We start from the raw sequence: 17,012 nt of genomic DNA, 5'->3' as shown, positions 1-17,012 counted from the left end.
CACAATAACCCTATAATTTCTTACAAAAATAAAGAGCACCTTCTTCATCCCTCCAAAAATAAAGAATCAGTAGAAGTCTGGGAATATGGAATCAGAGAGAAGACAAAAACGCAAGACCAGCCATGAAAAGGCCAACCATTGCAACTTAGGATCAACCAATGATTTTATCTTAGCTAAATGGCCACATATTTTCAATTTGTTGTAATCATTTCTTAGGGATTATCTGAGGTGAAAATATAGATATACTTCAACAGAGAAGGGAAAGAGTGTCCTTTAAGAGTGAGACATGATGGGAAACCTCTCTCTGATATAAAGAAAAAAGGAGCTCAGCCTGAGGAAGTTTTGATAGAGGCAGGACCTATAGGAATTGAAGATGTAGTCCATCTGAGAAAACAACTGGTGGTTTTTCTTCCTTTGTTAAATATTTTTTTAATTATGTTCTAAGAAACAACAACTGTTTGGAAAGTACACTTGGTTGGTTAGTGCATTCTATGCCAGGAATTAAATAATACCATCAGGGGAACGTGAATTGTTACATAAATAGTATTGTAAATTTTCAAGTCTATGCAATATTCTTTTACTGTGTGTCACCATATATAGCAATGGTCTCAGTGAGCTAAGGGGTAAGTTGTGAAAGTCCAGGAACCACCAAAATTGTAAATATTGCTACTTCTACTGATAACAATGGTGAGATTACCAATAACTGACAGTGCCCAATGGATTTGAGTAAAATATTCCAGAAATTTTTAAAAGGAAAATTCTGCAACTATCAATCTTATATTTGGTAGATACAATCTCCAGACTAGGTAATCATTGCTATCCAAATAACGACAAATCATTCTAAACAGCATCAAAAACTCAAAAACTGTAGCAATAATTCAAGGTTTTAACATTAAAAGAAATAATTAAATCTTGCTATTGTTAGAGAAACTTCCACTCAATTTAAGTAATATAATAGTAGATACAAGACCTCCCACATTCATTACTTTTTCTAGTGGCAAGGAACATTAACTGCTTGTCATACAATTCTCAGCCTTGTGGCCACTTGTTACTGTTGTTAATAGTACTCAAAAGGAAAGATACTGGGGACTGGATGCTTTAGTAGACAGATAATGGGACACTAAGCCTTTCAACTCGAGGTCATGGGTTCAAATCTGACCCAAGTCAATAATGACTTTCAATCACTACCATCTGACAGTTGTTCAGTGGCCAGTGTAAACAGCTACTTCCCATTAGGAAGGTACTGATATAATCAGAAGGGCACACCAAAGTCATGAAAAGAAATAATAAAATGTGCTACATATTAAAGGAAGAAATGTAGCTTTGAACTAGCAATCTTTAACATTGCTACTAAATATATGGTCAATAGACTCCATATGTTTGCTCCATTAATAAAGCAGAAAATTATGGAAGGGTAATTAAATCCAAATGAGCAGCTAAGAATCTATATCTTTATGCAAGCACAACTGTTCCCACAAAGACTCAGTTCTGCAAGGGAAAGAAATGCAGCTTACACATAGAGTTCTTAGAACTCAGTTTTCAAAATATCCCTTATTCCTTCATCTAACGTCTCTAACCCAGGTCTGGAAATACATACATCCTGGAATGCAACCCGAAATTTTTTTTTCAGTGTTTCATACATACCAATGATATTTCTAAGTAAAACAAATAAACATAAAAAGTCATAGGCATGTGTTCCAGTTGTTACAAATTTCCCACAGAACGCACCAGGCAGCACTTCCTCGGAGGCTGGTTAGAACTTTTTTCCAATGTGAATTTCCAGAACTTCTTCCAGTAAATTTACAATGAACTATCTGGAGTCTTTTCCTAGCAGACACAGATCATTCTCCAGTGGCTTTTTACAGCAGCGTGAAACACTGTCTTTAATTATAGTTCTTCTGAAGGTTTCATGTTATGCTCTTTCATCTTTTCAGCTTTATTTTACAGTCTATTTAAATGCTAGTTAACAAAAACTTGAATGGTTAACATAAACAAGCAATCTTTTCAATTCACTACTTCAATCATCCCTCTCCACTATTATGTTACCTCTAAAATTGAATAGCAAGGAATATTCTTTGTTCAGATCACAGTTTTCTCAGCATGCTGACAGCATACATTTGCTACCAGATAACATCAGATAAAACAGGAAAGCAATGCTTTGCTAAATTCTTAACCAGGAGCCCAGTTTGTACTGCTGTGTTTGTCATCTTGAAAAGTCATATACAAAACATAATGTAAAGATTTTATAAGCACTGTTTAACTGTACCTAAACATAAATGTCAGTCTACTTGCCTTTTAATAAGTATATTGCCGGTTTTATAATAATATGATTTTTTAACTTTACACAGGAAAACAAATGTAATATAATTGCACCGAATAAAGTTATTCTTAATGTCAGATTTTCTCCAGAAGGTGAAATGGTTGAAGCAAATCTTTACAAATGAACCAATAGTCACATACACTATTCAAATGTGCTAGAAGCCTACATAGACTTCAGTGAGATTGGGATCTTTCAAGTCTCCCAGACATATTGGTTTCAGCTATATAGCACTTACAGGGATAAAGCTAAGGCCCTTTTCACGCTACTACTTTTAAATGCAATTTTGTGACCAATTACAAATACGACAGTTCAGTTTCTGTTCGCATAGCAGTATTTCTGCCATCACAACCACGTTTACACTCACTGCCCAATGGTATTTGTATAAGTGCATTCTGGGAAAATCTAGGAAGCTCTCTCATCATGTCTCCAGCACAGGACAGGAAGCCAAAGGAAACAGCTTCTGTGATGCTGGCAGACTAGGTAACAACTCATGCCCAGGCCCCTAGGCACTGACGAACACATAACTGGAAACCAGTCTGGCTCACCTGTCTGTTAGCCTTGTTAAAATGGATGTTAAGTTAATAAGAATGTGTTTATTGTTTAAACTTGATAAAATCCTCGTAGGATGTTGCATGTACTGATCTCACTTATAACATCTGTAGCCCATGGTATAAAGTTATATTGAGTGTTTGCATTGTAAAGTGCTGTAACTGTGCAACTCACAAACAAGAAAGAAGCATTAATTAGTGTAAAGTGCTGGTCCTGCACACAAAAAGACCCACTGAAACCAAATGAGCCATTGAAAGACATCAAAGGATAAAGCCTTTGTTGACTGCCCCACTTCCCTCACCCAACATCCCTGAAGAGCAGACTGGCACTGACACCTGTTCTATCAGCTTGAACGCGGTGGGATAGGACTAAAAATGTCTGACCAGAAGGAAACAGAAGTAGAATTTGGAGAGGGCAAAATTTCTAAGCATAAGAAAGGGATCCCCAAGCTGCTTAGCTTGGATTAGCTCTAAAGGACATATAGAGCTTCCATAGGACAGGAGTTTCTGTTATCTTTTGAAATCTAAAACTGCAACTCATTTGTGTTGTAAATTTACCTGCTTTAACCTTGTAAATATTTCTTTTTCTTAGTTAATAAATCTTTAGTTAGTTTATTATAGAATTGGCTACAAGCGTTGTCTTTGGTGTGTGATCTGAGGTACAAGTGACTGGTCCTTTGGGACTGGGAGTAACCTGAATATTGTTGTGATTTTTGGTGTAAGGGACCATCTATATAATAAAGTCAAGCCTCTCTAGGTATCAAGATAGATCAGAATACCCAAGGAGACTGCGATTCTACATGAAGGCTGTTCTAGTGCTTGGTTGATTAAATCTGCACACAACCAGTTTGGGGGTTGTGCCCTGTTGTGAGATGCTCTAGACAGCTTGGCAGACATAAAAACAGCATCATCAGCATGTGATCTAATACTCTCTGGGATGCTCTAGCACAGACAGTTGGTAAGAAGGAGAACCAACCAAAGTGGTTTTACACAAACATGGTTGGAGAGCCCTGTCTGAGCTGTTAAAAAAACAACAACAACAACAACGAAGTACAGAACTGATTACTGGGTTCCAGCCAAGGTTTTTGATAAGGGTGAACTACTCTTAGCTGCAATGATTATTGATAGAGTTTTAACTATGCGATGGGACCCAGCCAGGTCTCCCACAGTCAGCCACCTGGCTAACAAAATTGCAGAGAAAGCCTAATATTGTGGGATCTGAAATTTCTGCAATAATCGCAAATTAAGTAGGGCCTTAGTGATGGGCAGATACAAACCATGTTTTCAATCAACTATCCTGGTGACAGATTACAAACTTTAGGTCAGGTCTTCACTACAGACTTATATAATTACATTACTCAAGGATGTGAAGAATCCACACCCCTGAACAACATAGTGAGAGCCATCCCTAGGATACGGCAAATCAGGGCAGCTGCCCTGGACCCCATGCTTTGGGGGGCCCCGCAGCAGCTGCCCTGAATAGCCGTACCCTAGGGATGGCTCTGTGTGCATGTCGTGCAGGAGGCGCAAGGCTGGCCCAGGGGGGTAGGGAGGTTAACTTTGCAGTCATATGCTGCATCTGCAGAGGAAAAATTCAGATCCATAATCTTCCACTAGTGCTGCCTCACCAGTGGTAGCAGTAGTGGAAATGGTAGGGCAGACAAGGCTAGGGTGACTATCAATGAAAGCTGGTCCCGTCAGGTAAAGTTTAACTAAATGACAATAGACACATCTGAGCCCTGTCTCAACTGTAACTTCCACCCTTGCTACAACTAGTGGTGCTTTACTGGTGGTGAAATTTTTCAGTGTAAATCAAGTCAAATATGCTAAGGATAGGTTACATTTTTAAAATAAAAGCATGGATTTTTCAGAATCTGATGGATAAGTTCTTTCCCTCCCCCACTCCTGCCTCTAAAAAAGGAAGTTTCCTGCTCCCCTGCTAGCCCTGACGGAAGCGCTAATCACAAACACTAGCAAATTCTCATCTAAGTAGTTATGAAAAATTTAACAAACTCATTTAAAAACAGATTTATCAAAGTGTCTTAAAGTGCAGTAATGATTAGAAAAAGAGTGCCTGTGGAAATGACACTGATATAGTGTGTATTTATTTCCCATTAATACCTTCCATATTCTATTTGGGCAGCTTAGAAACCAAAACATTTTGGACTGTCAGAACTGCAAGCTTAATCTGGCATTCTTTTCACTCTGCACAAAATCAGATAATCGAAACTTAGTTATTTTGTTGATGACACATAACACAGAACAGAAAATAGCTTGCTCTACTAGTTGTGCATTAATGACTGTAATAAAAGGTATGTTTCATGAGAAGTCTGTATGGTGAATACACACACAAAGGGAGTGGATATATGCAATAACAAGTTACCATTTCTACAAGTATATTATCTGATAATAACCATGTTTTAAGATTTTCCAGTAAATCAAGTGCTACACTACTACCTACCTTGTAATCTGGCCGAATGTTTGCAAAATATATAAAAGAATCAACAGCTAACCCAATCTTCAGTCCACCACCCTCCCAGGACAATGCTGACATCTGCTTGCCAGGAACTTTCAGTGTACGCAAATGCTAAAAAAGAGAATATTTAAAATATACACAGAGTTACCAGCACTACCACATCATTAGAGACAAACGGTTAGACATCTGAGGCTAAATCCCACTCTCACTTACACCAGCAATACTCCATAGTTACAGTGATCACAGAATTTGGCTCTTGTACTCTTAAACAGATCATAAAAAGAAATAAATTTAATTTGCATTACCATAAAGTATTATTTTGCCTTCACTGCACTGTTTTTTTGTCAGAAAGAGAAATCCGCAAAATATTACTCACGCATAACTCAAACTTACAAAACTAAATATTAAAGCAGGAATGAAAGCATACATGTATCTTCTTTCAGTCCACAAGTATATGCTATTTGAGCCACTTTTTAAATAAATAACATCCCATTAATAATTCAGTACTGACATTTGACATTTCTCAAGAATTTGGTTTATCCTGACATTATAATCCTATTTATCATAGCAGCTAATTGAGATGTTACTTCCAAGCACAATTGCTAGGACAAAAAGATGACAAATTTAGTAATTTGTCTTGATTTTTATAATATCCCCATCACAAGTATACGTACAATCAATTTTGTATAAAAATTCTAACATACACACACAATTATACTGACATTAATAATAAATCCTTTTCAATCTTGTTAACTCTTTCCCTTCCTCACCCCTATCCCATCTATAAAAACCAGAGGGAGGAAAAAGAAAGTTAAATGCCCAGTTATGTCTTTTAATTATTACATAGAAATAAATCATATAATTTATAACAGATGGTAAATTAATTCCCATTTTGCAACACTGTTTGAAGTTATAACCAGTAAACCGTTTGACATACACAAGATGCCACATTTGATATCCATATGATTCTACAGATTGACTATGGACCCAATCCTGCAGACACGTATGCAAGTAAAAAAAATTTACACACAATTAGTTCTATTTTCTATATAAAGTTACTCATGTCTGTACATCTACTCCTGTTTGTAAGTTTTTGAATAATCAAGGCTCTAGAATGCTTTCATTTTATGTTATGGCTTCTGTTGAACAGATTGCCAACACATCTGAACCTGATTTTCATGCCTCAGCCTGGCCTACTTTTTGAGGGCATAACTTAGTGCCTAAATTAACCGAAGGTGCAAATTTTACTATGTATGTGACTGAAGTGTCCGACGGAGGGTGTAATACAAGTACTTAACTATGTAAGTCCAAAATATATTGCGGACACAAATTACACTCACAAAAAGAGGGAAATTTCCTGAAAACTTGAGCCATTATCTGTGAGTATTTGAATTAGTCCAACACAATTTTCCAGACACCTCAAAATTAGAATGTTTACTTATGAATATTTCTGCATTAATCTAGAATGCTGTATTCAGTCATGAGACTTCAGTAATGAGACTAGCAGGCTTAGACGTCAGTTAAATTGTCCCAAAGATTTGGGCACTAAATATTCTAAGGTGTGGAACAACCCTCCTCCAGAAATCAGGATGACATTGGATCTTATCGATTTCAGAACAAAATATAAGACACTTCTCTCCTTGTTATAAACTTATCAAAACTATCTTCAGAACTGGTTTGGCCTCCCTTCCTTATAAGAACTAGAAATTTCCTCATATGCAAATTATCTCTACTTTACATAATTTTGTTGATGCTCAAATATCACAATGGCTAATATCTCTGTGTCTAACCTACTGTGAGAGCAGCATTACCAACAAAAAAATATTAAAAAACTCATAATTTAGAAGGAGGAGACTGGGTGGGTGGCCTGGCCTTAAGCTCTAGCTAATCAAAGGGCTTTACGGGGGGGGGGGGGGGGGGACGACAAGATCAGGTATAAAGACTTTTGAGCTAGATTTCTAGAAGTATCAGTTAAGCATCTAAAGACCTTTAAAAAATCTGTTTCTTTGACAAAACTATGCCCCCAACAGATATATGAGGGTTAAATACAATTTATTACTGCTTCCAGAAGCTTCTGGGCCAATGGGCTTCACAAATGTCAGGTACTACTTATTGAGTTTTACTGAATTTGGCTCATAAAAATATAGTTTCAGCACAATATACTAATACTGTGCAGTAACAAATACACACAATGAACATCTTGAATCATGATGATCAACACTGTTTGATAAGTACACTACCCATGCAATTAGTAGACAAATTCCCTACAAAAATAGTATTTAGAAGACCTCAATATACTCTTAATATATTCAAACTACAGTGCACTTCTGAAACACTGATCATAGTTTGGGCAATCACCATACAAACAAAATGTATACCAAGGTTGGTTGTTGGGGCTTTTTAAACAGTGTGCATTTTACAACTGAAGTAGGATGTTAAATATATTAAATATTTTACCTCACCAAATGGAGTGTAGAACTGCACAAGATTTACATCTTTATCCTGAGTAGTTGCTTTTTGAAAGCCTGCCACAGCCAACACACTTCCACAGTGGTTCCACTGGATACTCACTACATTCATACCAGTGTCAATCAAAACAGGGTCTAGTTTTTAGAAATAAATAAAATAAAAGTTTAAGAGTGTAAATACTAATTTTGGACAAGAATGGCTCAGTGTTCAGTATCCCACACCTGAGCAAAAAGGCCATCAGTTCAAGTTTTAGGTACAGCTAAGTTTAAGTTATTCTAGTTGTTATAACTAAAGGGTCACACATTGTTACTTCTGTAGGCCAAGTGCACTGCATACACCAACATACTCCTTGCATTTGTCTATTCCCGCCCCAAGCTCCCTGTGTGCCACCTTCCCATTCTCCTCTATTTCAGGGACTCCCTAAGCACACCTATCCTCATGCCAGGAGCTCTGTGTGCTACTCCATTACCCCGTCCACCACATGCCAGGGGGTCCTGTGTGCTCCCTCATTGAAGTCCCCCTTGCATATGGCAGAAGGCATATGTTCCCCCATCCCTCCACATGCCAGTTGTGCTGTGTCCCCCCACGTTCTCCTCACTGCATATCATTGTCTCCATTTCCCTCCCACGGCAAGGGCACTATGTGCTCATTTGCTTCCCCAATAACCCATTCCTTACCATGGCCAGAGGTCTGTGTGCCCCCCATAGCAAGGTCTCCTATTCTCCCATTATGCCAGGAGTTCTGTGAGAGCCTCTCATTCCCCCCACCATTTCTTTTTTTTCTGTCTGGGGCCGTCAACTGATTCTTTGATCTATAGAAAATCACAGAGGTGGTTGAAGCTGCTGGGTCAGCCAAGCAGACGTCAGGGTCTCCATGTGTTCCCCATTTGCCCCTTATGATTTTCACCAAAAATCAGTATGGTTCTGACTATTGATGCCTTGAACATTCCCTGGAATTTTGGAATTGATAAGATGAAGCATTCAAAAGTTATGGCATTACAGACAGAGGCATTTTTTCAAGTTCAGAATAAGACCTCACTTTGCTCGGCTAAAAAGAAAATTGTACTTACTTTGGTCATTCTCATGTCTCATTATCTGGCATCTTCCATTGTCAAAACAGATAGCAAGGCAAGGGCAATCTTGCTCAGTATAGCCCTCTGTACCAGGGTACCAATGTATTCCAGCAATACTGAATGCTCCAGTTACATTCACCAAACAATTCAGTTTCATTTTCATCTAGAGATGGAATTGTTTAATCATTTAACAGATCTATCACATATTTGACTAAGCTAGCCATAAATGCAACGTATATTTATACCAAAATCTTACAAATTATTAGAGTTGGGTGGGAAAAGGTTTTCTCACCCCAGAAAAATTTTCAAGATTTCAAAAAGATTTTCCTATTCTGATTCAGGACAAAAACTCAAAACTTTGAAAATCTGAAAAAAAGAACTGGTTCAGGTCAACTGATAGTGATTTTGTTTTGAAAATTTCAAAATGTTTAATTTAGATTGCAATCTTTTAAAAATTAGTAATTTTAACTATAAATTAACTTAAACTTCAAACAAAGTCATTTTGAACCAAATAAAGAAAATTTTCATTTTGAAATGTCAATAAGGGAAACTTTGACAATTTCAAACACATTTTTCTCCCTAAATTTACTTCTAAACTGGAAATTTGTCAAAACTCACCCTGACCCCTTCCTGATGAAAGCTTTGGTTTAGATGAATCAGCATTTTTCAACAGAAAATTCTCCAATCAGCTCTACAAAAGGCCCCACATTTGTCTAAAGTTTGCAGATGTTACCTCTTATAAAATAGAAATGTACTTACAAAGTAATTCAAGAGAGAACTAGAAAAAGCTAAGATTTTTATATATTTGTAATACACTATTACAGTATGTTTTCAAGAGTCACTCGGGCTCACCCTTCCCCCATACTCTCAACAACATGAACTTTGGGTAATAAACAGTAAATGTACAAGAAACAGACTCAAAACATCTGGAATTGTTTAATGCCTTTTCTACACTAACAAAAAGCTACACTGATTTTGAAAATGGTTTAGATCATATTCCACATTATTGCTCCATCAACAAGATGGGAGGCCTTGTTTGAGTAACAGATGCTAAACAATGCTAACCAGAACCGTGTTTGACAGCTGGATTTGAACACAGTTCTCCAAAATTGTTATCACAGAGTTTTAAAATTGCATAGTGAGGACACAAAGAATGTTACCCACTTTTAAACACTCACAAATGATAATAGGGCTAGAGATTGAGAAGGGGTAGTAGATGTTTACCAATCCCTTCTTTCAAGGCTACTGCTTTTTCATCTATTTGCATCTGACCTCTTGTAGTTATATTCCTTTTATTTCATTTTTCTGTTTAAAAAATTGATATTTTTTTTCTACAGAAGAATTATTTTAAGTCTTTTTGGACTTTTTTTTAAAATGGCCTCTTCTCTTAATTGATACACCCACTTAATTATGGCAATAGGCTGTCCATCAAGATGGACAATTAGAGGATTTTTTTGTACTGGGTTGTTGCCTAAAATATAATGGTACACATTCCAAGCGTAGCAAAAAATGAAGTCTATGTTTTTGTAAAGTTGGCGCTTTGCTACTGTTAAGAATTTTCAAACAGTTATTCCTGAACTCCACATAACTGGAAGATCAAACTAAACAATGGCAAGTAAAATACACACATAGACAGAAACATAAAGCAATAGTTCCTTCAAGGACTTACCGATGAGATATAATTCTTTTAAGAGCTCTAATTTAATATACTAAAATTCTGTCTCACTGCTAGACAGCATGGTGGAAAAATGAAGCCCTGTTTGATGCCTAAGATATGTTAATATTAGTACCAATGATGCATTAACTTCATTTCATTTACCTAGCATGTACATTAAAAGAGAAATTTGAAAACATTTAATAGTGGATTGCAAGGCAAAGAATGTTTTAATTGATGTTATGTTAATTTAGCTGCTCAAATGATGGTGTATTTAAACTTTATCAGAATATTTACATTAGAAAACTTGATAATGTAAAAACCTGCATAAAATCAGAATATAAAGTCTTCACGTAAGACTGTGTAATTCTGAAGATTCAAAACCATCAAATTAATAAAAGATTATAGCTACTACTTGTAAAGTATGTCTGTTTTAACTTGTGATCTACAGCTTTATATTCAAAATTAAATAGTAGACTTATACTATACAGTAGATAACTCTGAACTTACAATAAAATTCCCTTGGTTGTCATAAATATGAATTTCTCCGTTTGCCATTCCAAAGAGTAGAATTTTGCTATCTGAGGACCATGCTACATGGCACAGTTGTGAACCTTTCAAATCTTTCCCCCAAATACGATTACCTGTAACAGAAAATTATGAAACTTAAGAAACATACCAGAGAATTGAAAAGATGATGCAAGTTACTCAGATGCAAAAAACTACATAAACAGATAAAGAAATTCAAAGTTACAGTTTCCACAGTAACGAACTTAGTGATGTTTATATTGAGGCTGAAAGTTTTGTAGTCTGTTACTGTGGGAAACATAACCTTGTATTTCTCAAGTTTTGCAAAAGTAAAATCTCAGACAATGACGCATCAAACAGAGTTTGGCTGTATTTTTTTTTTAAATAAAGAAAAATAAACAGTGAGAAATATGCATGTCATGCCTTTAATTTCAATTACATGGGATTATTCAGTCACAAAACCTACTTTTTGATTATTTCAGGATATGAATATCCAGATACGATACATGCACAGGGAAAACTATTCACAGTACAGGTTTCAATTAGTAAAGAAAACAAAGAGTTTGGCACATGCTATTTTCGCACTTTATCAATTCTTTACTTCTCAACCAATTTTTCCAGACTTTAGCAAAACATTCATTTCTCAATTTTACCATAACTGTGCAAAATTTGATCTTTTCAAATTAAACCATTCAGGTTATCTAGGCAAAAAAAAAAATGGTGTATAAAAAGTATGGAACACACATCATTTTTCCATATTCAGATAACTTAAGCTGAATGGAATGTTATCAGACTTCAAAAAGAAAAGTTACCACTGGCTTGAGAACAAGGAACAGACATTTTTTCATCAAGGATAATCTTTTTCTAGGAAAAAGTTACAAGTGCCTGAAAATAAATTCTTAGAATAAATATGTTTTCAGAACCACAGCTATATCATCACTCTTGCCATACATGGAAAACCAGACATTCACTCCAATTGGAGGATCTTAATTTGGCTTATGCAAGTTTTCTAAACAGAATTAACGAGTGAAAGCTACCCAAATTACCAGAACACCACATTAGTTAACAAAACAGATAATCCAGCCTGTCATAAACCCACTATGACAGCCTCCATAACCTACGTCTTAAATTTTCAAACAATCATCTTAGTGCTTTCTTCTATGCTGCCCCTTAGGCTTGGGAGGAGCACCACACAGACATCTGCAAAACTAATGCATTATCCTTCTTCAAATCTCTCCCTTAAAGCCTCCTTTGCTCTGATGACTACAAAAAAAAATTGGCAACAGTTAGGCAGCTGGTGTGCTGAGACCACTGCTTATCATGGTGACCAATACAGTCTCATCTGTTTGTAACCATCTGTTGTCTCTTGTCTTACATTTAGCTTGTAATGTAATTGGGGCAGAGTCCATATTTTTTGATCTGTGGTTGTACAGCATGTAGCACATTGGGGTCCTGGTACACAATTAGGATTCATAGGTGCTATGGTAATACAAATAATAAATAATAATAGTAACAACTTTACCATCCACTGAACCAACAATCACAGCCCCATCTTCGTACACAATACAAATCTTCTGTCCATCAGCATTCCAGCTCATACTTCGAACAACAGATTTATTTCTGTTGTTGATCATCTCCTCATACCAAGCACCTAATATCAGAGAATAGATTTCATTTGTACCTTTCACTTTTCAATCCTTTAAGTGAACTGTGTTTGTTAGAAATAACCCAAGATACACTCAGATGTGGCAAATCATTAAATGTCACATTACAAAAAAAATGCAAATAGCATGATAATAACATTCACAAATGATAGTAACTTTGAGAAGTGTTAGAAATACAAGAAAGAAGAACAAATGAATACAAAGGAATATAGAGAGGTTATAAATATTATCAAATAAAATTAGATTTTGTTTATCTGAAATACAGATATTCAGCAAAAGGGAGAAACTTGTGAAACAGTAATGAAGAACAAGACCTGAGGTGAGACTTGACAGAAAATTAGATATGACTTTGCTATGTGATATGGCAACAAAAAATGGCCAATGTAGCACTGGGCTGCACACACAGAGGTGATGTAAAACAGAAAAGAGAGGCTATGGTTCCCTTTCTGTAAAACATTTGCAAGGCAGCTCTTGGAAACTACACTGGCACATATAAGCCACCAATCAGTGCAGTGTCCACTGCGTTGAGGTGCAAGCAGCTCAGTTCCAAAAAGATATTGACACACAGAATGAAGTTCAGAAAACAGGTGTTGGAGGGCTTGACTTGTTAAGATGTACAGGTTGGCCAAATGACAACAACAGGAAGTGTAAAGGCATCATTACAAAACAACAAATATTAGAAAGTGCAGACACCAAGGACGGACAATTAGTTAGGGCAGTCCAAAGAAGTAAAGTGATCAAGTTAAGAAAAGAGAAAATGTAGGAGGTCTTTTTAAAATAACTGTGAATAACTAAAAGTTTACCTATTAGATTATGGAAAAGTTTTTCAGGGGAAGTAGTGAAAACTCTGCTCCTTAAGACATTTAATAGACAATAGATAAACAACATACTATAGGAAACAACTTTCTTTGACAGGGTAATGAACTAAATGACCTAATGAGTATTTTCCAGCAGTGATATACACGATTCTGCTACACTAGTAAAATTAATTCTAGGCAAAGTAAACCACCTGATTTGACGCATCCAAGACGGAGAACTGAAGTGACCTTCTACTTCTCTAGTAATTTGACAAAGGACTCTGTTCTTTAACAAAGAAATTTTCTCTCTTTCTCTCCCAATATATGTGTTCATTGGTTTGCTTTAATACGGTAGCTTGTGATAATTGGTGGACTCCTACAATTGATGTATTTTTAAATTGTGCTGATGCATATGTTTTTAACAGCTCAAATATTAAACATAGAAGATGAATACTATAAATTATACACTACTTAGTTACGACAATGCAATAAATTCATGGAATAATTTTAGATTCTATAGAAAAAAATTACTCTATAGCCTCTTGTTTTAGGCAAAGTCTCTAAGGCCTAACACCTCCACTAGCCTGTATCTTTTCTGCATTTACTGTTATAGCACAAAGAATTATTCAATATTAATATCTAAGACTAAACCTAAACCATTCTATTGTATATTCTTTGTATGGTTGAACAGGTTTACTGCAAATCTGAAAATGTCTGTTTGGCTATTGAGAAAAGTGAATAATAAGATTTCAATTCTTTGCTGTCGAACAAAAGTATATCCTTGAAAACTGAGATCTTTTCTTAAGGTAGTTCTGGAAAGATGATTTCATTCTTTATACGGGATTACACTATGGAAAATGTATACAATTAAGCTGGGCTATTAAATGCTTGTAAACTAAGAACTTGAAACATACTTTACACTTACTTTGAGCTTTGTAACCTACAATTAAAGTCTACAGAGACACATTATTCAATCTCAAAATTACCCACTATGGTACATTACCCAATCTCAGGCTTGTCCCAGACAATACCTTTATACAACATCCACACAATGATGAGCCCATTTTGATCACTGGTTGTTAGCTTTTGATACTGTTCATTCCAGGTCACGACTTGCACAGAACCTGGAAAATTATATAAAATTCACTTTCTAATACTAATCAGGAAATGGTCTAAGATCATAAAGATTATTACATTCTTTTTAAATTTTCATCCACACATTTATGGAATCTCCTGGCTCTGCTGATTTTGAGTCTGCTTTTTCAGCTACTCTTTTTTGTGACTGGCAATTAATGCTCTTCTTTCCATAGACCTCTACTGCATTGCCCCCACCTCTTCATCTATTTTACTCCCTTCAGTCACAGTCTCTCCAAATGCAACCTTAGATATAACTTCTATGAGAATACAGCCCAAATCTGTATCCTTTCCTGGTTTCTGTCCCCTTCTCTGTTTCTGTCTGCCTTACCCTCATCCATTCCTGGGTTATAATAGCTTTCTTCAGGTCAACAGATCTAATAATTGGCATTCTACTAGGGGGAGATTTTCAAAGGTATAAGTGGCAGTTAAGGGCCTAATTGCCATTTGTGCCTTTGAAAATCTCCCTCCTTATTACAAACAATATCCTGCACACCACTACTCCATTGAGACACAAATCTCACAATTGCTCCTCCTCTCAGAAATGTAGCTGCTTGATTGACCTCAAATACCAAATATCCAACAGGCCTCACTTCTAGATATTCACAATGAGCAAAAGACTGTTCTCCGATGTTATCTTAATAACCTAAAACAGACTCTTTTTCTCTTAAGCGTACCTAGTAGACTCCATGACTCTCTTCAAATGCCACCTTTCATGGCCCATGACCCTTTCTAATGGAACAGTTTGAAGAGTACTCTCTTATGCTTCTGATTTTCTTATGCTCATTCACTTGGCACTGAAATTTTGCCATTCTACCCTTCTTCACTCCTGCTCTACAACAACTACAAACCCTATTTGTATGATGTACATATATGTAAACTGAAAATTGCCATGGCAGATGATAGGAGCCTATTTACATATTTATTTCCTTGGATTAATTAGTAATAGTAGATGGCCAAGCCATTACATGACTGATATTTATACTGGTAATCTATATTCCTGTCATATAATAGGTAATGGCATAACAATAAAATGTTATCAGTTTTATACAGACTATTAACAGCTTGTATTTTTACTCCAACCTTTAGATTTTTAAGTATTAAACAGAAGATGACAGAGTAGCATAATGTAACTCTTACCACTGTGACCTTCAAGGGTCTGATTCATTGACAGATTGCTAGGAGCTGCAAGTCCCTTTAATTTAGCTTCATCTAAACAAAAATAAAATAAAATAAAATAAAAACTGTTTGTAATAAATGAAACACGTCAACCAGTACATTTGGAATCAGATCTTGCAGTCCTAACTCATGTGGTCAATCCCATTGACTTCAATAAAACTACTCTCGGAAGTATTGCAAGATGTGGACCATTCTCTGTCTACATCTCACTGTTTGTTAGCTGCATCTACTCTCGTCTCAACTGCTCCCCAAACTCAGACTCTCATCAAGATCCAGAGGCTTGAAGAGAAACCAAAGCCAACTCCCTTTGTTTATTTTCCATTTGAAAAAGCACAAGAACTTGAAAAATCCTTATTATTTCCTTTTCCTAAAATTTACTTATCTTAACTTATAAAATGCACTTAGTCTGCTTTCTAGGCTATGCTGTATAACAGAAGAATGATTAACAATAAACAGAGCAACATAAATTGCATACATGACTTACAAATATATATGCATAACCTTTACTCCTCAAGCTGCAGTTCATATTTAAATAGCAACATGCTGGCCAGTAGTCAATATTCATTCAGTCTAAAAAGAGTGAGCTACTTGGATTGAGTTCATATGTGAAAGAAATCTACCTAACAGTTTGATAATTCACTTCAAAATAAATGTACTAGTATTTATTAAGCACCAACCATGTGCTCAGAACTGCCCTGGTACATAACAAATATGCATAGGGTAGGATTTTTAAAAGTACCTAAGTGGATTAGGAGCAAAATCTCATTGACAAGGATTGGGACTTGTCACTTAACAAATAAATAAAAAATTGACTAACGTATTTATTTTAAAATGAACTCTCAAACTGTTTAACAGATTTCTCTCACATTACTTAGGCCTGGACAGTGCTGCAGGAAAAAAATTTTTATAGTCAGGCTGCTGAACCTAATTGTAAATGCTGTATATAATGGAAACTACCTCAAGAAAGCTCATGGCGATCTGGGGAGGTCCCGGATGACTGGAAAAAGGCTAATGTAGTGCCCATCTTTAAAAAAGGGAAAGAGGAGGATCCGGAGATCTACAAGCCAGTCAGCCTCACCTCAGTCCCTGGAAAAATCATGGAACAGGTCCTCAAGGAATCAATTCTGAAGCAGTTCGAGGAGAGGAAAGTGATCAGGAACAGTCTGCATGG

The 17,012-nt window shown here is 36.0% G+C and overlaps 1 protein-coding gene across 2 annotated transcripts in view; it reads right to left on the bottom strand.

The window, feature by feature from the left end:
* Positions 1–17,012, bottom strand: part of WDR35 (WD repeat domain 35) — an 84,999-nt gene that overhangs the window by 57,080 nt on the left and 10,907 nt on the right. For both annotated transcript variants that reach the window (XM_032774146.2, XM_032774145.2), the window contains exons 3-9: positions 15,803–15,874; positions 14,560–14,652; positions 12,590–12,718; positions 11,050–11,183; positions 8,883–9,048; positions 7,802–7,947; positions 5,330–5,455 (exon numbers count right to left, since the gene is read on the bottom strand). In XM_032774146.2, coding sequence (XP_032630037.1) covers positions 5,330–5,455; positions 7,802–7,947; positions 8,883–9,048; positions 11,050–11,183; positions 12,590–12,718; positions 14,560–14,652; positions 15,803–15,874 — 866 coding nt within the window. The remainder of the gene's footprint in view (positions 1–5,329; positions 5,456–7,801; positions 7,948–8,882; positions 9,049–11,049; positions 11,184–12,589; positions 12,719–14,559; positions 14,653–15,802; positions 15,875–17,012) is intronic.

The sequence above is a fragment of the Chelonoidis abingdonii genome, chromosome 3 (assembly GCF_003597395.2).
Source record: "Chelonoidis abingdonii isolate Lonesome George chromosome 3, CheloAbing_2.0, whole genome shotgun sequence".
NCBI lineage: Eukaryota > Metazoa > Chordata > Testudines > Testudinidae > Chelonoidis > Chelonoidis abingdonii.
The sequence above is the reverse complement of the archived record's forward strand: the minus strand, read 5'-3'. Positions and strand labels throughout refer to the sequence as shown.